General features: G+C 35.0%; 1 protein-coding gene across 1 annotated transcript; it reads right to left on the minus strand.

Annotated features, from left to right (window-relative positions):
• Positions 1-22174: 22174 nt before the first annotated feature.
• Positions 22175-23411, minus strand: LOC146898061 (glyoxylate/hydroxypyruvate reductase HPR3-like). The gene is made up of 2 exons (XM_085738451.1): positions 23315-23411; positions 22175-22407 (listed from the first exon to the last, which is right to left on the minus strand). Exons 1-2 carry the CDS (start codon positions 23374-23376, stop codon positions 22179-22181), a joined length of 291 nt encoding a protein of 96 aa, XP_085594577.1. The 5' UTR covers positions 23377-23411; the 3' UTR covers positions 22175-22178.
• Positions 23412-25229: the final 1818 nt, after the last annotated feature.

The raw sequence follows: 25229 nt of genomic DNA on the forward strand, positions 1-25229 counted from the left end.
ATTGGAGGTGAATACTAGACTGAGCGAGGGAAGAAGGTTGAGAACGTCTGCGGTGATGGGATATACTGCGCCATATAATATGACGGGAATTGTTGGTGATTATGGTTGTGGGAAAGCATGAATTGTTGCAGTGGAAGGCTTGAGGGTTGGGGGTTTAGGAAATTGAATTTGCAAGAGTAGAGTGGTTCGAGGGTTAAGAAGCATGTTGGTGGACTAAGAACATGCACTTTTGGAAGGTCTTTGGCCACTGGATTTTTAAGGATTGGCGCTCTTTGAGAAAGGAAAAGAACTAGCACTATGATTTGGAGAATACTCATAAGTGGGGTTACAAACTCTCTCCTCTTAATTATTATTGTCTCACTTGAGTTTCAACAATTAGTTTTTCTTTCTTCCTTTTTTTAGTTAAAGACAAGTTTAGATGAGTTAGACTTTCAGGGTTCAATAGATCAAGATAAATCTCAAGACTCAAAGAATAGTTTTGAGGTATTTACAGTTTAACCATCAAATAGGTCCTCACATCGGTAGCGAGTGTTGAACCACGACCTAGCGAGTGAGTCAACTAATTACCAACGAAGTTAACATTCATTGTCGTTGAGTCAGTTGTTATCTATTCCAGTGAAATGATTAGTTGTATTAATTTTAATAACAACTTGTTAAAGATCCGTGTAAATGCACAGACCGTGTATCATTGCAGTAATTGCATGTGAAAATACAATTACATTGATAAATTGTGCATTGCTTTAAATATTGGATCAGACCGGCCAGTCAGACCGGTTCAACCAAGAATTGAGCACTTATCCATCTAATCAAGCTATAAGATCGACCATGTAATTGAACTAGTCAAAATTGAATCCAACCGGAAAAAAAAACTACGTAAACCGGTCAAAACCGGACCAGTTTGATTCCAAGAGAAAATGTGAAGTTAATGGTGGTTGATACCCCAATCTACATAAAAACTTATCATTGGGAGGTCGATACTTAACGCTCCATGAGCCATAATATCCACTTCGCATCTCACTTTGAAGTTTCCATTAGAAAACAGAAAGAACGCTACAATGCACGTCGAAAAGCACGTGGGCTCGACAATGTTACGTCAATAGCCTCTGACCGCCAAATAAAAGTTCATATAGGAGTAGTAAGATCTTAAAACCCTCAACTTACGGGGGAGAATACAAGCTAATCAACTTAGATCCCAGAGAAGACAGTTGTAACACCCCGTTTTTCCAATGTAAAAATTTCATAAATAAATCAGAGTTTTTTCAACTTTAAACGGAATGCTACACTTCTTAAAAATTCATAAACTGAATAAATAACAATTTATTCTTCAAAATCATTTAACATAAGTAATTCAAAACTTCGCAGCGGAAATTAGTTCAACAATAAAAATAATCTTTGGCACGCAGGCCTCAACATAAAAATCTCATAAGTTTTGTTCAACATTTATTCATAAAAATCCATAAGTAATACGTAAGGAATAGAAATAGAAGACATAATCCCATCCCGTTACGTATCAGAGCACCTAAGACACACTTGTGAGGAGTCCACTCACGACCGCAACTAATCCTGGTTACCTGCAAGTTACCCATACGAAGAGCAACATTTCCAAGCAGAGGGGTGAGATTTCTCAAACAATAATATTAAGCATATAAATCATATAAAGTACGTTCAACAACTTAAACATCTTATAATGCATTAATCATATCTAATAACTTAAACTTCCTTAACTAGTGTCATTATTCTTCCTACATTAGTCATATACTTCATCAAATAACCTCAATTATTAATCATAAAACATCATCACATGTCATCAAATAATAGTCACAAACACCTTATCATAAATCACATAACATCTTATCATAAATCACATAACATCTAACATCAATAATAATCATAAGCATCAACATCTAACATCAAATATAATCATAAGCATCATTATGTAATTCACATAAGTATCATTATCAAAACATAGCATTATCGAAAACAACTTCGTAATCAAATTCATCATCATTAAATCATAATCATCGAGTCACAATCAAACTTCATAATCAAACCTCACTTAACTCGACAATGCGACTCAACTCGACTATGTAACTCTTAACATCTCAAATCATCTTAGCATCTTGACAACTTAACAACTTGACAACTCGACAACTTCACATCTTAAATCATCTTAAAACTTATGCAAATGCATTTGGTACCAATACAGAGCATCAAGCTCCCAACCAAGTTATATGAGCCTAAATAGGCTCTTCAGAGCATCAAGCTCCCAACCAATCGTGTGAATGACTAAGCATTCCAGAGCATCAAGCCCCCAACCAACATATATGAGTATGCAATGGACTCAACTTCCTACAACTTAGAAAACTTCATGAACATCTATGACATCCTAACATCTTGATATCTTGACAACATATCATCTTAATAACTTGATGACTTCATAACGACTTGACGACTTAACAACTCTTAACGTCTTAACATCTTAACATCTTGACAACATATGGATCACATAAATAATTCGTGTCATATCATAATATAACAATATCAGATGATAATAAACAACATCTTAAAACATCATATTCATCAATCATAAACAACTTCATATAACATCGTATTTAAACATCAACAATAATTCACTATGTATCTTTGTAAAAACATAATAAATTATCCACAACATATTTTCATGTCAAATCAAAGCTATTGGAAAGATATCACAAATATCAACAACTTTCATGTTTACAACAAAGATCAATTCAAAACAGGAACATATGAACCAAACGCAAAAACATGAAACAGAGAATGCTGTCACCGTACAATTTCGCTAAGACCTCCCTGTAGTATTTTCATCATAACTCAAAGACCAAACATCATTTTCACGTCAAACCAAAACCACTGGAAAGCTAACAAAATTATCTAAAACATCCTTCAAAAATAAAAAATTATCTAAAACTTTTATGTTTATGCCTAAGACCAATTATGTACCGATCAATACCAGTTTTAATTTTAAATTCGGAAAAGTTGTGCTGAAAGTCCATAAAAATTCACTGTGACCTACGTGCAGTAATTTGACCATAACTCAAGTTCTATAAATCCTATTGACGTGAGACCAACAGCAGTAGAAAGCTAACATTCATACCTACAACTTTCGTGTTTACACCTAAACCCAGTTCAGAACTTAAAATTGTCAAACTGAGACAATAAAAACACGTTTTGTACACTGACAGTAAAATCGCAGTTCAGCTGCGATTTCGCCTTGGGGAAATCTTTTCCACTTTGTATTCGATCCAATACTCTCCAAACTTGACCCTAATCATTACCCTGTGATTACCCTATCATTAGAACACTAATTATTCATCAACTTACTGTATGAAAATTCAAAGAGTTCTCAAATCTATTAACAACCTATTACAATTCTTAAACCCTAATTCTTAAACTCACCGACATCTCATCCAATTCCATGGTTCTAACCTCAAAACTATATCCAATAATCATCCTATGAATTATCTAAGGTCTGTACACAGTTTCTACATCAATCTAACAACTTTTCATTTGTTAATCCTCAATTCTTCACTTAAAACCCTAATTCCTCATTTCTCACAAACTCTCCCCAACTTGTTAGATGTAATCTAATGATTTAACAACTTAATATTAATGCAAGATAGTCTCACCCTCTCCTTAGATTAATTCCTGAATCAGCAGCAACGTTCTTCTTTCCTAAGGTATTGTCCTCTTCTCTTGACTTTTCTCTTCTCTTCTCTTCTCTTCTTTCTTGTTCTCCTCTTTTCCAAAAAAGCGGTTTTAGGGTAAACTCTTTCTAACCTAAGTTTCTCTATTTATAATACTACAATATTCTTCCCAAATCTATTTAGGCCCAACAACTTACTCTTCTTTCTATTCTAACCCCCAAATCCACTCACACTAATAATCCTCATATTCTAATAAATAATATTTCTCTACTAAATATATAATAATACACCAAATAACAAATATATATCTATAACAATTAACAAATATATTATGCTAGTAAATACCAACATATAACATAACAAAATATCACTCAACAAAATATATTAACTAAATTATAAAAAGACATCTAATCTCAACAAATCATATATCCCTCATATACATCATATAAATATATAAATATATTCTAAAACTAATTAAAATAATTAAATAAAAAGAGGGCGTTACAACTCTCCCCAACTTAAAAGAATTTCGTCCTCGAAATTCAAGCACAATAGAAAATAAATTTAGTCATTACTTCTTCAAACAAAACACAAAAACCACATCAAGTTAGTCGGTTAAACATGATCACATAAAAAACATAACTACTAACTAGAAAACATGACGACACGACACAACGACTCATCTACTTGGCCGGACGGACCGACCTGCTCTGATACCAATTGTAACACCCCGTTTTCCCAACGTAAAAATTTCATAAATAAATCAGAGTTTTTTTCAACTTTAAATGGAATGCTACAGTTCTTAATAATTCATAAACTGAATAAATAACAATTTATTCTTCAAAATCATTTAACATAAGTAATTCAAAACTTCGCAGCGGAAATTAGTTCAACAATAAAAATAATCTTTGGCACGCAGGCCTCAACATAAAAATCTCATAAGTCTTGTTCAACATTTATTCATAAAAATCCATAAGTAATACGTAAGGAATAGAAATAGAAGACATAATCCCATCCCGTTACGTATCAGAGCACCTAAGACACGCTTGTGAGGAGTCCACTCATGACCGCAACTAATCCTGGTTACCTGCAAGTTACCCATACGAAGAGCAACATTTCCAAGCAGAGGGGTGAGATTTCTCAAACAATAATATTAAGCATATAAATCATATAAAGTACATTCAACAACTTAAACATCTTATAATGCATTAATCATATCTAATAACTTAAACTTCCTTAACTAGTGTCATTATTCTTCGTACATTAGTCATATACTTCATCAAATAACCTCAATTATTAATCATAAAACATCATCACATGTCATCAAATAATAGTCACAAACACCTTATAATGAATCACATAACATCTTATCATAAATCACATAACATCTTATCATAAATCACATAACATCTAACATCAATAATAATCATAAGCATCAACATCTAACATCAAATATAATCATAAGCATCATTATGTAATTCACATAAGTATCATTATCAAAACATAGCATTATCGAAAACAACTTCGTAATCAAATTCATCATCATTAAATCATAATCATCGAGTCACAATCAAACTTCATAATCAAACCTCACTTAACTCGACAATGCGACTCAACTCGACTATGTAACTCTTAACATCTCAAATCAGCTTAGCATCTTGACAACTTAACAACTTGACAACTCGACAACTTCACATCTTAAATCATCTTAAAACTTCTTGATATGCAAATGCATTTGGTACCAATACAGAGCATCAAGCTCCCAACCAACTTATATGAGCGTAAATAGGCTCTTCAGAGCATCAAGCTCCCAACCAACTTATATGAGAGTAAATAGGCTCTTCAGAGCATCAAGCTCCCAACCAATCGTGTAAATAAGCTCTTCAGAGCATCAAGCTCCCAACCAACTTATATGAGAGTAAATAGGCTCTTCAGAGCATCAAGCTCCCAACCAATCGTGTGAATGACTAAGCATTCTAGAGCATCAAGCCCCCAACCAACGTATATGAGTATGCAATGGACTCAACTTCCTACAACTTAGACAACTTCATGAACATCTATGACATCCTAACATCTTGATATCTTGACAACATATCATCTTAATAACTTGATGACTTCATAACGACTTGACGACTTAACAACTCTTATCATCTTAACGTCTTAACATCTTAACATCTTGACAACATATGGATCACATAAATAATTCATGTCATATCATAATATAACAATATCAGATGATAATAAACAACATCTTAAAACATCATATTCATCAATCATAAACAACTCATATAACATAGTATTTAAACATCAACAATAATTCACTATGTATCTTTGTAAAAACATAATAAATTATCCACAACATATTTTCGTGTCAAACCAATGCTATTGGAAAGATATCACAAATATCAACAACTTTCATGTTTACAACAAAGATCAATTCAAAACAGAAACATATGACCAAACGCAAAAACATGAAACAGAGAATGCTGTCACCGTACAATTTCACTAAGACCTCCCTGTAGTATTTTCATCATAACTCAAAGATCAAACATCTTTTTCACGTCAAACCAAAGTCAATGGAAAGCTAACAAAATTATCTAAAACTTTCATGTTTTCGCCTAAGACCAATTCTATACCGATCAGTACCAGTTTTTATTTTAAATTCGGAAAAGTTGTGCTGAAAGTCCATAAAACTTCACTGTGACCTACGTGCAGTAATTTGACCATAACTCAAGTTCTATAAATCATATTGACGTGAGACCAATGGCATTAGAAAACTAACATCCATACCTACAACTTTCATGTTTACACCTAAACCCAGTTCGGAACTTAAACTTGTCAAACTGAGACAATAAAAACGCATTTTGTACACTGACTGTAAAATCGCAGTTCAGCTGCGATTTCGCCTTGGGGAAATCTTTTCCACTTCGTATTCGATCCAATACTCTCCAAACTTGACCCTAATCATTACCCTATGATTACCCTATCATTAGAACACTAATTATTCATCAACTTACTGTATGAAAATTCAAAGAGTTCTCAAATCTATTAACAACCTATTACAATTCTTAAACCCTAATTCTTAAACTCACCGACATCTCATCCAATTCCATGGTTCTAACCTCAAAACTATATCCAATAATCATCCTATGTATTATCTAAGGTTTGTACACAGTTTCTACATCAATCTAACAACTTTTCAGCGGTTAATCCTCAATTCTTCACTTAAAACCCTAATTCCTCATTCCTCATAAACTCTCCCCAACTTGTTAGATGTAATCTAATGATTTAACAACTTAATATTAATGCAAGATAGTCTCACCCTCACCTTAGATTAATTCCTGAATCAGCAGCAACGTTCTTCTTTCCTAAGGTATTCTCCTCTTCTCTTGACTTTTCTCTTCTCTTCTCTTCTCTTCTTTCTTGTTCTCCTCTTTTCCAAAAAAGCGGTTTAGGGTAAACTCTTTCCAACCTAAGCTTCTCTATTTATAATACTAAAATATTCTTCCCAAATCTATTTAGGCTCAACAACTTACTCTTCTTTCTATTCTAACCCCAAATCCACTCACACTAATAATCATCATATTCTAATAAATAATATTTCTCTACTAAATATATAATAATACACCAAATAACAAATATATATCTATAACAATTAACAAATATATTATGCTAGTAAATACCAACATATAACATAACAAAATATCACTCAACAAAATATATTAACTAAATTATAAAAAGACATCTAATCTCAACAAATCATATATCCCTCATATACATCATATAAATATATAAATATATTCTAAAACTAATTAAAATAATTAAATAAAAAGGAGGGCGTTACAACAGTGATTTCCTACCAAAGGCGATCGAGACACTTAAGGAAGTATGAATATCAGGATCAGAAGATGTCACAAAAATAGGCACTCAACTATCACCCAGGGAGGAGTCCGATCTAATCAAGACGCTAAGATACAACTTGGATCTGTAGCCCGATCGACATGCCAGAGATAAATCCAAAAATTATATGCCACAAGCTGGCAATATACCCTAAAATCAAACTAGTTGCCCATAAGAAGCGTTAGTTAGCAGGTGAAAAGTGTTTGGCAATAACAGATGAAACCAATAAACTATCTAATTACTACTAGAAAAGTTTCATATAACGACGTAATTTAGAGACGGAATTGAATTTGTCACTAGCTGAGACGGAATCAGAGACGGAAAATAATAAGCTGAGACGGAATTTGAAATTCCAACATTAGAGACGAAATTAGAGACAGAAATATCCGGCACTAAGTGTTTTCTGTGTCTAAATCAGTCTCTAACAAGTCTAAAATAAAAAAATTTAAAAACAAAATATATGTAGACACGGAGTTCAGAGACGGAAGGGAGTAGAGACCAGATTAATTATGTCTCTCAATAAAAAATTACTAAAACAAAATTTTTCCTCATTTATTTCTTTTTTTACCCCATTTATCTTTGTATAGGCTCCAAAAATAAATTTTTCACTAGAAGAATCGCTCCAACCCCAAAACTTCCCCCCATCCGTTCATATTTTGTCAAAACCCTAAACAATTTTCAGCTTCCCTCTCAATCAAAATTTTTAGCTTCCCTCTCAATCAAAATTTCCCTCACTCACTGAAAAGCCTCTCAATTGTATTTCTTGTTCACTCACAAAAACCCTCGTTCTCCGGAAATCCTCATTCACGACCCTCCTTCACCCTCGTTTTCTCTGTCTTCGACTGATCTCCCTGTGTTGGCGACCGTTTGCGGTTTATGCTTAGTCAAAAGCACGTTTCTGTTCTACCCTCGTTCTCCTTCACCTTCATTCATCCTTGTTTTGCATAGGGTACGAAGCTTCAAGGGTCTCCTCTGCACCTAATGATTTTTCTTCATGTAAGTTCCGGAGAGAGTAGATACTTGTATAATTACTTGTGAAATTATTAGGAGTTGAACTTTTCTAGTGGCGTTGCTATGACAACAATGTCTCTATTCAAAGCTATTGGACCTGCTATGGGTGGTAAAATATAAGTAGTCTTACTCTAATTTCTTCTTCATTAGTAGAAATGTTTATCAAAATGCCTTTTTATTACAATTAATATATATATATATATATATATATATATATATATGCTAAAAAGTCATTATGATCAGTTTTCTTCTTCTAATGATTTTTTCCATACATTTAAATATGAGGACATGAGTCAAAACCATTGACTATCTTGCCACATTCCTGTTTCTTTTATTCTTCTTTTTCTACTTTTTGGTGGGTGGCTATTTTCTCTTGTTGTTGTTCTGCATCTATTGTTTGGTGGCAGGTTTCAGCAGCGGTGTGTGTGTGTGTCACCTGTTTGTTTGGCTACATATTAGGTTTGATGCTTCCTTCAAAAAAAAAAAGGTTTGCTGCTGTTTTTTTCCCCTTTTCTGGCGGGGCGATTATGTTCTGGTGCCTGGCAGAGCTCTGTTTGTTTTTCTGGTGTATCATTCGGAGAGGGCAGTTTTCGTGGCTTTCGGCTCATTGTGCTTTTAATTGTAGGACTTGCGTTTAAGATCATTGTTTATTATTAAATTACACAAACCCTCTTCTCTCATCATTGTGGCTGATTTGTTACATGGGAAATTTGATTCCATGTAGGTTGGAGTGATAATACAATTGAGAAGTCTATGGTTGATGAGGTAAGCATGTTAAAACTATTTGGTTTTAGGTCAACTTTAACATTAGCTGCTCATTAGTTTCATCAATTGTTACGGTATGACTTAATTGTTCAGGAGTAGAAACTTGTTTGGGTAAATTTAGTTGAGCTTAAGAATATAAGATGACTAAGATATCCTATAAAGCATCCTATTTTGTCACATTTTGATTCTACAACTTTGGTCTTTATAGTTGCCAAGTAGTTTGTTACTTGTGTATATCTCTAGACATGTAGCTCATGCATGTGTTGTAGAACAGTCCTACTGTATAAGCCAAAGAATATCTCTAGACAATTATGTTCATTATTGTTTGCTTGTTTTCTTGATTTTGCTTTTGGCAGGGTAATGAAAATGGCATTCCTTTTGGTGTTGTTGCAGCTATTGCAGAGATTGCAAAGTTCTTGACTCACCAAAAATATTTTAACAACTTTGTTGGAAATATTGTTTGTACAGCTACTATGGTCTATACATTACCTAGAATGTGAATTGTGAAGCTTAGTTAAGTTGGTTTAAATAAACAACTTATTGTATGATGTTAATTTAAATTCTGTTAGATTATTATCTAGACTTGAGCAAGTAAAGTTTATAAATTTTATATGCAAGTTTATACTTATATATTAGAGTTACCAAATTACCAACAAAAATTATTTTAATGCCAATTTTTTTTTTTGAAAAAATATATTATTATTAGAGACGGAATTTGGAGTCTGTCTCCACAGAGACGGAATTATATTTGTTTGAGACGGATTTAATTTCTTCTATTATTTTATCTTTGAGACGGATATTGGTGGTTAGAGACGGAAAATTTCTGTCTCCATCAGAGACGGAATATACAATCCGTCTCTAATTTGCTTAGAGACCGAGAAATCAAAGACAGACATGGATCCGTCTCTAATTCTGTCTCTAGTCTGTTTAGTGACGAAAATTTCTTGTTTTAGAGACGGATTTTGCCCGTCTCTATTTTCAATTTTTCTAGTAGTAAAATTGGCTTCATCAGGGAAATCACTTATCTAACATGGCTATAAAGCATTGTCATGGTAAAGATGAGTAGTGGCAAGTGGAGGAAGTGTAATGACTACATAGACTTTAACAAAGCATGCTCAAAGGATCCATACCCTTTACCAACTATATTGTTGTCAAAATCCCGACTTAAATCCTAAAATTCAGGATTTTGCGACTTTCTTCACCTTCAACGACTCAAATCAATAGTAGAATCCTAAAATAGACAAAATCCATAGATTTTGATTATGATTTTAAGATTTCTTATAAACTAAGTCATTCATAACTATATACCATTTATAACATATATTTAGTATTAATTTTTTTTGGATAAAATCCAACGATTTTGATTGCGATTTTACAATTTCCTATATCGATTCTACAAAAGTCCTTGAGTAAAAACCTTCGATTTTGATTGCGATTTTATGAGTCCCGATTTTGTTATTGCCTTTCGACCTGAAGTAAAGTCCCGATTTAGACAACCTTGTTACCAACATTGATATATTGCTAGATTGGGCGTCAGAGTGCGAGACTCTTAAATTTTCTAGTTGGTTATTCAGCTGACACCTAAAAATAGACTTCATGGTGGATGGCCAACTGTTACTACCCAGGGCCGGCCTAAGGGCCAAGCAACCCAAGCAAGGGTTTTAGGCCTCAAATTTTGAATGAAAAAAAAAAACCTTTAAAAATTTAGTTGGTTATAAGTATATTATATGATAGAGAAATTACAGACATTTAAATAGCTTAACTGATTACCAAAAAGACCTCAATCACTCTTGGTCACGAATTCAATTTTTGGTCTCCACAAAATTAATTTTATATAAATATTCTGTTAAAAAAAATAATTTTAAAAGCCATGTTAAATTTTTTGTTTTAGGCCTGTTAATCTGTTGGGCCGGCCCTGTTACTACCAAGTCATGTTTTTATCTTAAAGGATGTTGGTGCGACCTACCAAAGGCTAATAATGGACAAAGTGTTCGTAAAACAAATCGAAGGTTGCTTTTTTGACAACGAATACTTCCAATTGACACATGGAAATGACCTTAATACCCCTGGCGGTAGTTAACAACCGCTGGTAAACACGCCGGTTGTTAACTACCGCTGAGTGCCATCGGTTTTTAACAACCGCTGAGTTCTGCATCTTAAGCACGCAGCAAACTTCCAGTAAGTTACAACACAGACTTCCAACCAAGTTCAAACTAAGACAAACCCAACTTCACTCCACATTCAATTGCACGGATTTGAAGCAAATTTCTTCAAGTAATTACACAAGTAAGTAACTTTCTTCCTATTTACATGTAATGTAGGCTGTTTAGGTTGTTAGTTTTCATAATTTTAGCAAAATGTTTAGGGTTTAGGTTAGGTTTAGGTTAGGTATGAAAATTGGAAATTATGATAGAATTAGATGTTGTTTAGGCTTGGTTATGCTGGCATTGTTGTTTAGATTAGGTTTATGTTCAATGTAGTTGAATTTGATGTTGAAATAACACTAATTGTGCTAGTATTTTAAAATGCACTTAAGGTGTTTGATGAAAAGCCTAAGGGCTACTATGAGTTTTGTTTTTCATCAGTTGAAGATGCTCGTAGTGTTCGATCCATTGCTTCGTGGAACCTAAACCCAGGTTTACTCAAGTTGTTTCCTTGGACAAAGGAATTTAACTCTAATACACAGAAGAACTCCTCAGCACAAGTCTGGATGCGAATTTACGGCTTAGGTCAGGAATATTGGAGGCCCAAAATACTATTTGCAATTGCAAGCAGCGTTGGCACGCCAATATGCACTGATAGTAACACAGGGAAACCAATGCTTGAACGTACTTTTGGACACTTTGCTAGAGTGTTAGTTGATATTGATTTGACCACTGAACTTAAGTACACGGTATTGGTAGAAAGAAAAGGTTTTGCAATGTTTGTGGAACTTGATTATGGTGGGTCACAATGAGGGCAAATGTAGAAGAATCATTAGGAATGACAAAGAGGAGCATGTTGTCCAACTGTCTAAGGAAGGAAACAAAGGGAAAGAGAAGGTTATCTACAAGGAGAAAGCTCCTGTAGTGCCTGCAGTAGAGTTAGTAGTTGCTCCCAATGTTGAAATAGCACAAGAGTTGCCTGCTGGGAACCAGGATGCTGTCAACATCTCCTTAGGTGCAAACCAAGATTCTTCACAAGACAGGGCACAACAGCATGGTGAGAATTTTGTGATGAATGTGAATGCAGATGATGAAGATTTCGAGGACTCAGGCTCTGAATTTGTTGATGCTACCCAGATTCAAGATGATGATGGCATGTCATCAACAACCAACTCAAAGGAATCAACTCCAACAAGAATACAGAAGGATATGCACTTCCTACAGGCATCATGGGCCAACCTAGCAGATCAACAACCTGATGATTTAGATGTAGTGGCTGCCCATAATGAAGATGTTAATGAAGTTGTCAGTAGGTTGCAAAATGAGAGGATCATTGATGAATCTATTCTTGCAGAAGAACAAAGTAACATCAGAGACTCAGGTTTTCAGCTGGTGATTAACAAGAAGAAAACACATAAAGCCAAGCCCAGCCAGGTAAAAAGTAACTATACAACTAGGTCCAAACCTAGTAACCCTAAACCCTTTAAATGAAGATTTTTTTCTGGAACATCAGGGGTCTTGCTAATGACCCCTCAAAAATAGTCCTCAAAAGACTTATTTTAGTTAATAAACCAAATGTTATTTTGATAGCTGAACCCTGGTTAAGTTATGATAGTTTCCCTCCTAACTGGTTTCATAGGTTAGGGTTTAAACTCTTTGCTTGCAATACTAAACCAAATAATATCCCCACCCTCTGGTGTCTATGTAATCTTGCCTTGGACCCTGTTGTGTTAGATTCTTCTGATCAACATGTTTCATTTTCCCTCACCTTTGATAACAAACCCTTTGGTGTTTCTGCTGTTTATGCCTCCACATGTTATAGACACAGAAGACAGCTTTGGAGTGACCTCTCTAGAATCCAAAATAACAATCACATACCTTGGTGCTCTATAGGTGACTTCAATGCTATTATTGGAGCTCATGAGTATAGAGGTTCATCTACACCTGCTAGAACTCCTATGTTTGAATTCCTGAACTGGTCGGATAATGATAATCTTATTCACTTGCCAAACAGAGGCTCTCAGTTCACTTGGTCAAACAAAAGAGAAGGAAGAAGACTTACGGAGAAAAGATTAGATAGAGCTTTGTGTAATCAAGACTGGTTAGACATCTGTTCTTCTATATCTGTTTCTACACTTATCAAGCACAATTCTGATCATTGCCCTATTATTTTGGAGTCCAAAATCTCTGAAGTTACTACTCCCCACCAATTCAAATTTATGAAAATGTGGACTTTGCATGAGGATTGTATAAATGTAGTAGCCACTTGTTGGAATCAGAAATTTGTTGGTTGTCCAATGTTTGTTTTATCTCAGAAGCTGAAATTTCTCAAAAACAAATTGAAGATTTGGAATAAGGATGTTTTTGGAAATGTGCATGATTTGGTGTCTCAAGCTGAAGCCCACCTTAACCAGATACAAACTCAAATAGATTCCTTAGGACATAATGATAACCTTTTAGAACAACAAAAATTAGCTCATATCAACCTTTGTAAAGCCTTGGAAAAGGAAGAAATTTTCTGGAAAGAGAAAGCAAATGTCAAATGGCACCTTGAAGGGGACAGAAACACAAGATACTTTCATAACCTAGCCAAACTCAAAGCCAAAACCAACAAAATTTCTACCATCAGACATGGTGAACAGTTGTTAACAGATCCTGAGCTCATTGCTTCTCACATAACTAACCATTTTCAAAACATTTTTTGTTCTTCTTCTGTTTTGCAGGCTAGCAATCTGGTGGAGGAAGTCATCCCATGCTTGATTACAGACACTATCAACAACATGCTCACCTTAATACCATCAAAAGAGGAGATTAGATATGCAGTCTTCTCTTTAAACAATGATGGGGCCCCTGGACCTGATGGTTTTGGTGCTGTCTTTTTCCAAACGTACTGGCATATTATTAATAGAGATGTGGAGAATGTTGTCTTGGATTTTTTCATTAATAGCTGGATGATGCCAAACTTCAATGCCAACACTCTTATTTTGATCCCTAAAATTCCAAATGCTGATGAAGTCACACAATTTAGACCAATTGCTTTAGCCAACTTCAAGTACAAGATAATTTCAAAGATTTTAGCTGATAGAGTTGCTACCATCATGCCAACAATCATTTCTCCGGAGCAAAAAGGATTTATTCAAGGAAGACAAAGCAGAGATTGTATTTGCCTGGCATCTGAAGCAATCAATCAACTTCATAAAAGAACTTTTGGAGGTAATCTGGCTTTCAAGGTTGATATAGCAAAGGCTTTTGATACTATTGAGTGGTCTTTTTTGCTTAAAGTCTTAAAAACCTTTGGCTTCAATGAAAAATTTTGTAACTGGATCAAGGTAATTTTAGAATCTGCTACTCTTTCAATTTCCATTAATGGTTCCCAGCATGGATATTTTCATTGCAGTAGAGGGGTTAGACAGGGTGACCCCCTCTCCCCTATTTTATTTTGTATTGCTGAGGATGTCCTCAGTAGGTCCATTTCTTTACTGGTGGAACAAGGAAAACTCAGTTTGATTAACAGTTCCAGACTACATAATATTCCATCCCACATCATGTATGCTGATGATGTAATGATATTTTGCAAAGGAAAATTATCTTCTGTTGAGGCTTTGAAGGATCTTTTCAAAAAGTATGCTGAGTGCTCAGGCCAATACATAAACCCTGCTAAATCTACTATCTTCTCAGGTTCCATATCAAGAGGTAGATTATCTCACCTTATCAATTTACTTGGCTTCAACACTGGTCAACTTCCATTCAATTACTTAGGGGTCCCAATCTTTAAAGGGAAACCTAAAGCATCTTATCTTCAATCCATAGCAGACAAAGTCAGAACAAGGCTTAACTCTTGGCATGCTTCTTTATTATCAATTTCTGGTAGAACTTTGCTAATCAAATCAGTCATTCATTCTATGCTTACTCATAGTATGGCTGTGTACTCTTGGCCAGTCTCTCTTTTGAAAGAAATTGAGAAATGGACCAGAAATTTCATATGGAGTGGCAATATTGAGAAAAGAAAATTGGTCACTGTAGCCTGGCATAAACTTTGCAAACCTTATGATGAAGGGGGTCTAGGTTTGAGATCTCTGATCAAGCTAAATGAAGCAACCAATCTCAAACTTGCTTGGGATATGTTAAACTCCAATCAGCCTTGGGCCATTTCTCTGAAAGACAAAGTTATCAAAAGAAGAAAACCTATAGCTTATCATGTGTCATCTTCTCTGTGGAGTAGTATGAAAAATGAATATCCAACTATTCTTGAGAACTCCTCTTGGTTGTTAGGTAATGGTGAGCACATCAAATTTTGGTCTGACAATTGGTGTGGTGTTACTATTGCTGAAAGTTTGCATATTCCTCCACACATTTCAGAATTACTTTCAGCTCCAGTCAAAGACTTTATTGTGAATTCAACTTGGAGCATCCCAATCTCTGTGCAACAAGCCTTCCCCAATCTTTATCAATTAATTCACAACATCATCATCCCTAAAGTCCCTCTTGATGACAGACTTGTTTGGAAAGGGACCAATACAGGAAATTTATCCCTTAAGGAAGCTTTCCTTCATAAAATTACCCCTGGTCAGAATCTGCAATGGGCCAAAACAATCTGGAGTATTGATATTCCTCCCTCTAAATCATTGGTTTCCTGGAGAATCATGCATGATAGGATGCCAACTGATGAAAAGCTAATGGAAAAAGGTTGCAACATTGTGTCCATCTGCAACAACTGTCTAAATCACACTGAATCAACTCAGCATCTCTTCTCTCAATGTAGTTTTGCAGTTTATATCTGGTCTTGGCTGGCCTCCATTCTCAGCATTCCTCTCCACTTGAATAATATTTCTGACATTTGGAAACTGTGTGATAGAAAGTGGACCCCCCAATGTAAGGTTGCCATTACCTCTTGCTTGAACAACATTCTCAGCACAATTTGGTATGTTAGAAATCAACATAGATTCCAAAACAAGAAGATCAACTGGAAATCTGCTATTAACATTATAATCTCCAACACATCTCTCTCTGGTAACAAAACTGTCAAAACTTCAGCTGTTGATATGTCAGAGTTTGTTTTCCTTAAAGCTCTCAAAATAAACATTCACCCTCCAAAGGCTTCAATCATCAAAGAAGTCATATGGCATCCCCCCCTTTCAAGCTGGCTTAAAATCAATACAGATGGGGCAGTTTTGAAGAACCCTCTCAAAGCAGCTTGTGGTGGCATTTTTAGGAACTCTTTTGGGTTTACTGTGGGCTGCTTTGCTCAAAAGCTTGATACTGATTCTGCCTTTGTTGCTGAGATATATGGTGCCATGCTTGCAATTGAAATAGCAAACCATAACAATTGGAAGAACATATGGTTAGAAACTGACTCTATGCTGCTGGTTATGGCCTTCAAAGCTCCTCACATGATTCCTTGTTCTCTTAGAAACAGATGGGTTAATTGCTTAGAGCTCACGAAAAGTATGAATTTCTTGGTATCCCATATTTTTAGGGAAGGAAACTCTTGTGCGGATAATTTAGCTAGCCTAGGCTTAGATTGCAATGAGTTTGTTTGGTGGAACTATCCCCCTACTGTCATTAGAAGTGAAGTTGTTAGAAACATGTTGGGAATGCCCAACTTTAGATTTACTAGCCTCTAGGCTAGTTTGTTTTTCTGCTTTTCTTTGTTGTATGCTTCTTCTTTTGTTTGAATGAAATTGGGTAGTGTGCTTTGCACTACTCTTGTTTTAAAAAAAAAAAGATGAAATGCCTAAGTGAAATAATCTTGCTTTTTTTGTGATTTTTTTTCCAAATATGTTAAATTTAATAATGTATATATGTTATGTTGGATTTTGAATATGTGAATATGTGAAATTTGTTGTGTTATGTTATGTTGGATTTTGAATATGTTATATGTTATGTTGAATTTTGAATATGTTATGTTAAAATGCACTTAAGGTGTTGGATTTTTTGGCAACTTATTTATGTTTTTTTAAAATTTGATATGTTACATGTTACTTGCTATGTTCAATGCCTTAAAAGTCTTAAATACATTTTTGCTTATTTTGCCTAGTTTGATTAGTTTGGTCATAATGATGTAATAACCAAGTTTGATTCTAAGTTGTTGAATGATTCTAAGTTTCATTGTCCACGTATTTTTTTTTACAGATATGGCTGGGGAGGAGGATGCACGTGAGCGTCGTATTAGAGAGGGTAGGGTCCGCAAAGGGAAAGTTGCCATGACAAATAGCGCTCGGAAGGAGCTTGAGGCTGAACGTCCATATGTTCCAAAGCCTCGGAGACATAGGGACTTGAGTATAGGTGGAGGAGAGGGGTCGGATTCACAGGCACATATGGATTACTCCTCCCAGGTGGTTGATCCGACACCGGCGCATGACCAGTGTGTGTATGAGGAGGGTTTTAGTGGATATGATCGGATGGAGGAGGATCAGATGTTTTATCAGCCGAAGGCCGATGCACAAGATGAGGAGGCGGGAGATGATGAGGGGGTGCCAGAGGATGTAGTGGCAGATTATATGGAGGCACATAATGTTATTCCCGAGGGTGAGCCTGAGCGTCAGCGTCAGCCTCGGCCACGACGAGGTGGTCGTGTTCGGCAGATACCGCCCTATCCTGCTGGAGAGGCTCCCTTTCCTGGAGGACCTCAGACCTTGGCATTGTTGTCCGACTACTCGAGGCACGTGGCGAACCCTCTTTGGGTGAACCACAAATAATGTAAGTGTTTAAATTGTTTAAAATTCTTTAAATGTTTTAATTAATGGGTAAATACAGACTTTGGTCCCTTAACTTATTTTTGCGTTTCATTTTGGTCCCTTAACTTTAAACTGTCTCAATTTGGTCCCAAAAGTAACTCTCTGTTTACCAAAATGGTCCCTTCCGTTAGTTTTTTTTGGTGATAGCAAATTGGGTGAACCAAAGTCTGTATTTACCCTCTTTGGCGAACCCTCTTTGGGTGAACCACAAATAATGTAAGTGTTTAAATTGTTTAAAATTCTTTAAATGTTTTAATTAATTGTATTAGGTAGCGTAAGTGATTTAATTAATTAATATAACGTAGCGTAGGTTGTTTAATTAATTATATTAGATAGCGTAAGTGATTTAATTAATTAATATAACGTAGCGTAAGTTGTTTAATTAATTAATATAACGTAGCGTAAGTGATTTAATTAATTAAAATTAGGTAGCGTAAGTTGTTTAATTAATTAATATAACGTAGCGTAAGTTGTTTAATTAATTAATATAACGTAGCGTAAGTGATTTAATTAATTAAAATTAGGTAGCGTAAGTTGTTTAATTAATTAATATACCGTAGCGTAAGTGATTTAATTAATTAATATAACGTAGCGTAAGTGATTTAATTAATTAATATAACGTAGCGTAAGTTGTTTAATTAATTATATTAGGTAGCGTAAGTGATTTAATTAATTAAAATTAGGTAGCGTAAGTTGTTTAATTAATTAATATAACGTAGCGTAAGTGATTTAATTAATTAAAATTAGGTAGCGTAAGTTGTTTAATTAATTAATATAACGTAGCGTAAGTGATTTAATTAATTAATATAACATAGCGTAAGTGATTTGAATCATTTAAAATAGTGACAATGTCTTATTTAACTTGAATTTCAGATGTGGCATGATCAAGCGGGTTATAAGTGCATAAATGCAGGGAAGAGGTTGAAGGAGCTCGATAAGCCGGAGGAGGCTTTGAGATGGTTTTGGGACCCTGTGGAGGGGTCTGGCCTCCATGGTTTGATACACATTGGGTATGCGACTGTGACCCATGCGATAATACGTGCTCTGTGCGAGAGGTGGCACACGGAGACGAGTAGTTTTCATCTACCTGTGGGGGAGATGACGATCACTCTGGATGATGTGCATAATCTCCTGCACGTTCCTATTTACGACTGCATGTTGGAGCACGACGAGTCGATGGATCGGGACCGATCGATTGATATGATGACCAGGCTTTTGGGCATGTCAGATGCTGATGCCAGAGATCAGGTTAGGGAGGAATCTCCTGGTCATATCAGTTATCCCGCACTGAAGCGGGTTTATGAGGACCACCTGATTGAGGCTAGACGGCTTGAGCGTCCACAGTCGAGGGAGGAGATGCAGGAGAGAGCCAGAGGAGGGCGTGCTGTGTGAGGAGTTTCCTTTTATATCTCGTCGGTTGTGCGTTGTTCACTAACAAAACGAACAGACACATCGACTTGATATATCTGGATTGCATGGCGGACTTGGTGGCGATTGGGAAGTGGTCGTGGGGAGGGATGACCTTAGCCTACCTCTATGATTATCTGGATGATTCTGTTATCTTGAATAACAGAACGATGGCTGGCTCTGCGACTCTTTTGATGGTAATATTTATCTTAATTTCTTTATGAATTTATTTTATAAATTTTATTATAATGTTAGACTATTATTTTGTGTATTAACTACTTTATTGAATATTTATTGAATATTTAACTCGAATAATTATTTTTGTGTATTATTTATTTTGTTGCAGGGATGGATTTTGGAGCATTTGTCAGGTCCTTACCCAAGGAAGCGTAACCGGGATTGGGACCCGCGGACACCATGTGCTGGGAGATGGCTCACTACCAAAGGGCATACGGATGTGCACCATTACCGCGTAGTCCTGGATCGCTTGGAGGTGGATGACGTCAGGTTTTCTACCTATGGTGATCGCAGAGACGTGCGCCCATTTAACATGTTGTGCACTTACTCTGGATGGCTCATGTGCGGGAAGGAGAGGGTGTACCGTCATTTGCCTGAGCGGGTGAAGAGGCAGTTCTCCTTTGTGCAGGACATTCCCAGACATCCTTCAGCTGTCCCTCAGGTGCCTACACAGATGTTGACTACCGTGTTGATGGACGCTACTGCATGGTTAGTAGGTGGTTGGGTAGATGGGTGTCAGACACCATGGCATCATGTTCCTGGCTACATGGCTTGGTTTGCCACAGTCTCTCACCCTCACATTCTCCCACCTGATGAGGGATCCCCTCCCAGACCGGCGAAAGTGGAGCAGCTGATTGAGGAGGAGCATGCCAGGGAGATGCCTGACACACTGACCATCGTCCGGGATGTGGCTCACATAGCCCGAGATATTGCGGCCAGGCATGGCGAGATGACCAAAGAGGAGGTTGTCCAGGAGGTCCTGCGGATAGTTAGTGCTACTGAGCCCGTCCTTACTTATCAGATTTCCAGGCGGCGCAGGGGGCAGCAGAGGCAGGGTAGGCAGGGCTAATTAGTATTAGGATTTTTTTTTGTATTTTTTTGACTATGATGATCATGATGTGTTATTATGACATGTTCGATACATTTTCCTATTTATATGACATATACGTACGTTCGTTCGTTTTATATTATTTCTTGCGTTTTAATTTTACCATGTTCCTGTTAAATATTGGATGAATATGTTTAGGTATTATTAGATGAAAATTTTAGAAGAATTTTCAATTGGTTATTTGATAAAAAATTTAGATGAAAATGAATATGAAAATGAAAATTGGTTAGGAAACCTTCAGGAAAATGGAAATGAGCTTCTGGAAAATGGGCAAGCACGTAGCGGCAGTTAACAACCGCTACCTTCAGCTTCGGCGGTAGTTAACAACCGCTGGGTACCAGCGGCAGTTAACAGCCGGCGTGTTTTCCAGCGGCAGTTAACAACCGTTGGGGGCATTAAGGTCATTTTCATGTGTCAATTGGAAGTATTCCTTGTCAGAAAAGCAACCTTCAAACAAATCAACTACAACAAAGAGATATACATGGGTGATATGGCCATGAAGACTTGAGATAAATACTCAATTCTGAAGGATCTGAAAATCATCTTTGAATAGATGAGGAGGTACGACATGTGCCTAAACCCTTAAAAGGGCATATTTGGGGTCCAAGATGGCATTTTTTAGGTTTTAAGATAACTCAACAAGGAATGGAGGTCAACCTTGAAAAATGCAGAATTTTTTTAGAGATGCACAGCCAACTTTAGGGCCCGTTTGTTTTATATTTTTTTTAAAAAAATCTACTTTTTTAACTAAAAAATTACTTTTTTTTTTTCTTTTTGTAGTGTTTGTTTCAGATTTTTTAAAAATTCATTTTGTTAAAAAAATCATTTTTAGCCTCAAAATGAAAAGCTATTTCAAGTAGCTTTTCCAAAATCTATTTTTTTTCTAAATATAAGAAACTCAAGTGTAAGAGCTTCAAATCTTTCAAAAATGATTTTTATGATAGTAAACAAACAGAAATAGCTTTAGATTTTTTTAAAAATCTCCACAAAAAAAAAAATCTTTAGATTCTTATAACTCAAATTTTTATTTTTTTTTAAAGCTGAAACAAACGCACCTTTAATCAAGAAGACGCATGGCATCTTTACCTAGGTTTCTTTCTAAGTCGCTAGAAAAGGTTATCGACATCACTGATATTAACAAGGCCAAAACTAACGGTAACTAATGCTCATTTAAAAATTACCGGGATGTATAAGGCATTTCATCATAATTTATTATTGATCGCTAAACATTTGATACTTAATAAACATTGAAATAACATTCTTAATAGCCTCTCAAACTGGTAGCTCATATCGAGCACCACCAACTTGACCTAGAAACATTAAAAGAACAGACAGATTCAAAAGGTTTCAACAAAGAATGTGAATAAACAATGCATATTAAGATTCCAAACACAGATTCAATCAACTATATAACTGGAGTAATCAGAGGCTTATTTGAAAAGAAAGCTTCCAAATTTTGTTCCACAAGTTGGCAGATACCAATGAAAGACTCTGAAGTAAACAAAGCTGCATTCTGTGAAAGGACAACATTATCCAATGAAAAGAATTCTTTAGGAACATGAGGTTCATTCTCAAACACATCCAAACCAGCACCTCCAATCTCATCTTCAATCAAACACTTCAACAATTCCTTCTACCCCTATCAACAAAAAAATTGATATGTCTGCCCCTAGTTGAAAGCTATTGATACAAATGCTCCTGTTCTTCATTTTACTTGGCGAGCATAACCATTTTTTCCACTTTCTCTACAAGCTTGCAGGCTTTTAGCTGAACATATGTGTGTCACACAAATGGAATGGCGTGCATGTTCTTTTTTTAATTTTTTTCATGTTCTTTATTTGAAATGGCGAACATGCCATTTTTTATTTTTTAGTTATTTTTTTTTTGTGTTCTACATTTGAAATGGCAAACATGCCATTTGATTTTTTTTTTTTTTACTTTTTTTTTGGTACACCTTTTTTGTTTTATCACTATTATTAATACAACATTGCCTCTATCAGAAACGTTAGACAATTCCTATGAATATGACCGGTCCTGGAACACAATCCACATTTTCTCGGTGCTTTTTCACAAAATTAGGAATAGATAAAGGTAATAGATGTTTTAAGTTTGTGACAATGTTTCATTTTAATGTATTTTTGTTAAATGCTTAATAAGAAATATATTTTAGGTTTTTTTTTAAATTAAAGAAATGTGGTTGTTTTAATAAAAATAAAAATAAAAACAAAAACAAAAGTAAGGCCGTAAAAAACAAAAAAAATGGAAAAAAATGGGCATGCTCGCCATTTTAGTTGTCAAACATGTAAAAATTAAATAAAAAAAGTAACAATGGCTAGTTCGCCATTTGATATTAAGAACAGAAGAAGAAAAAAAAAACTAAAAAAAAATATGATGCTCACCAAGTGAAATGTAAAGCCTGCAGTTTTGCAGAGAATGTTAAAAAAATAGGCTTGCTCGCCAACTATAATGAAGAACAGGGGTATTTGTATCAATAGTTTTCAACTAGGGGCAGACATATCAATCTTTTTGGTGATAAGGGTAGAAGAAAAAAAATTCCCTCTTCCAATATTCACAATGATTCCACCTTTTCCTAGTGCCAACATCACTTCTTTGTTGACAATGTGCTTTGTTTGAGAGAATAAGTACATTGCTGTTTATGCCAAGCTCTAAGAAACTTGAATAGTAAGGGTATGAAACTAATGGTTTTTTGTTTCTAGAGTTGTATGAAATAATGCAACCGAATGCTATAAACCTCTCTGCGACTTCTGAACCAATTCTTCCCATCCCAACAATTCCAATATTTTTTCCTGTTAACTAAAACACCCTTCATATTTTATTATCAAGCTCTTTAATAGAAGTTAGAGTCTAATTGGTAAGTAGGTAAAAAATATTTTACCCATAGATTTAAATTAAATTTGGTGTTAATGTCAACGATTCAACTTTCTTCTATTGAAAACTAGGAAATGAGATCTACCATCACTAAAACTATATGATATGCATTGGAAGTATTGGATCTAAAATTAAAAACAAATTTTGAACAACATCAGTAAATTTTACGATGAAATTTGACGAGACGTCTTTTATATCACGTGAAATCATTAATTTGAAGATATTCAATTATAAAAAATTAAAAAAAAATTGAAGATATTGTTATAAGAGTAGAATGAAGTATCACAATAGTAATAAGTGAATTTTTATTTGATGTAAGTAAAATAAATTTATATCCATTTGATCGTATAAAAGTTTATGTCATCTTCTTGTCAAAAAAAAAAAACTTATATTTTTTGAAGGAAAAAAAATAAATTGTTATGATAAGTATTTATAAGCTATTTTAAAGAGTTTAAGAGAATATGTTGGATGAAAATAAATTGAAAACAACTTATAAACCTGTCATACTTCCAGGTGTGGTTGTGGCTCAAAACAAATTTGTTGTGTATGGCCTATTGGCTCAATCTTTGAAGATGTTTTGTGTTTGTTAGAATTTATGGGTGGAAATAGACCATGTCGGTAGAAACTTACAACCTAACATACATTAAAGTGTATTTGCAATACACCTTCCTTATTTGGAGAAGGAATGTACAGCCGGAGAAATGGAGATGACATCCACAAACGTAAAGATTACATCACCAACTCCAGTAATATACTCCCGTGTTAATACAAAAACAACAAACAAGTTTTTTAGATATGCAATAATGAATTCAATCTCTGAATAACATGTATATATAAAAGATGACTTGAGAGATTAATTTATGTCGTTAGGTTTCAAATACTTTGCGGAACCAAAATTTAAAATTTAATTATCCATAATATTTTTTTTTGACTTAATTAGACTCTCATTTTTGTTCGACCTATATTTTGATTAGTGCTCATTGCTTTATGGTGTATTGTTATTTGCCCTAGATATATTTAGTGGAAAGTGCAATATGTCACGTGTCAAACAATGCCATTTATGTAAAAGTACTAAGGTTTCCTCTACAATCGAAACGTGTTGGGTTCTGACAGTACTGCAAACAGAGTAAACAAACCAAATAATGAAATTAATCCAATGAAGGAACAGTGAATCGAAATGCCTTGTCTGGAGGGGACCACTGAGCATGCTGAATTGTTTCAATGCCTTTGAAAATGTGAGTCCATAAATCAGATGACATAGTTGCACAAATAAATGTTGTTACTCTTTCTCTGATATTTCTGCCTTTAATTTCGTGCACACACGTTATTTTTATTTTCCGGTTTGGGTGGAGAAAAGTCTTTGGAATATTGTACCAAAAATAGAGTATTTGGAATATTCTTCCCGTCATTATTTTATGGGTGACTTATGGAGGAGGGCACACATGTTTTGTATTTTACTCGTTTCTTTTTGTCGGAGTTTGAACTTCGAACCTTACATATTTTATACATTGTCTATACCAACTGAACTAAGCTCACGAGGACATTTTACTTAATAATTTGTACTCCC

The sequence above is a fragment of the Medicago sativa genome, chromosome 8, assembly GCF_051527215.1.
Source record: "Medicago sativa cultivar Bolivia chromosome 8, Bolivia_mono, whole genome shotgun sequence".
Taxonomy (NCBI): domain Eukaryota; kingdom Viridiplantae; phylum Streptophyta; class Magnoliopsida; order Fabales; family Fabaceae; genus Medicago; species Medicago sativa.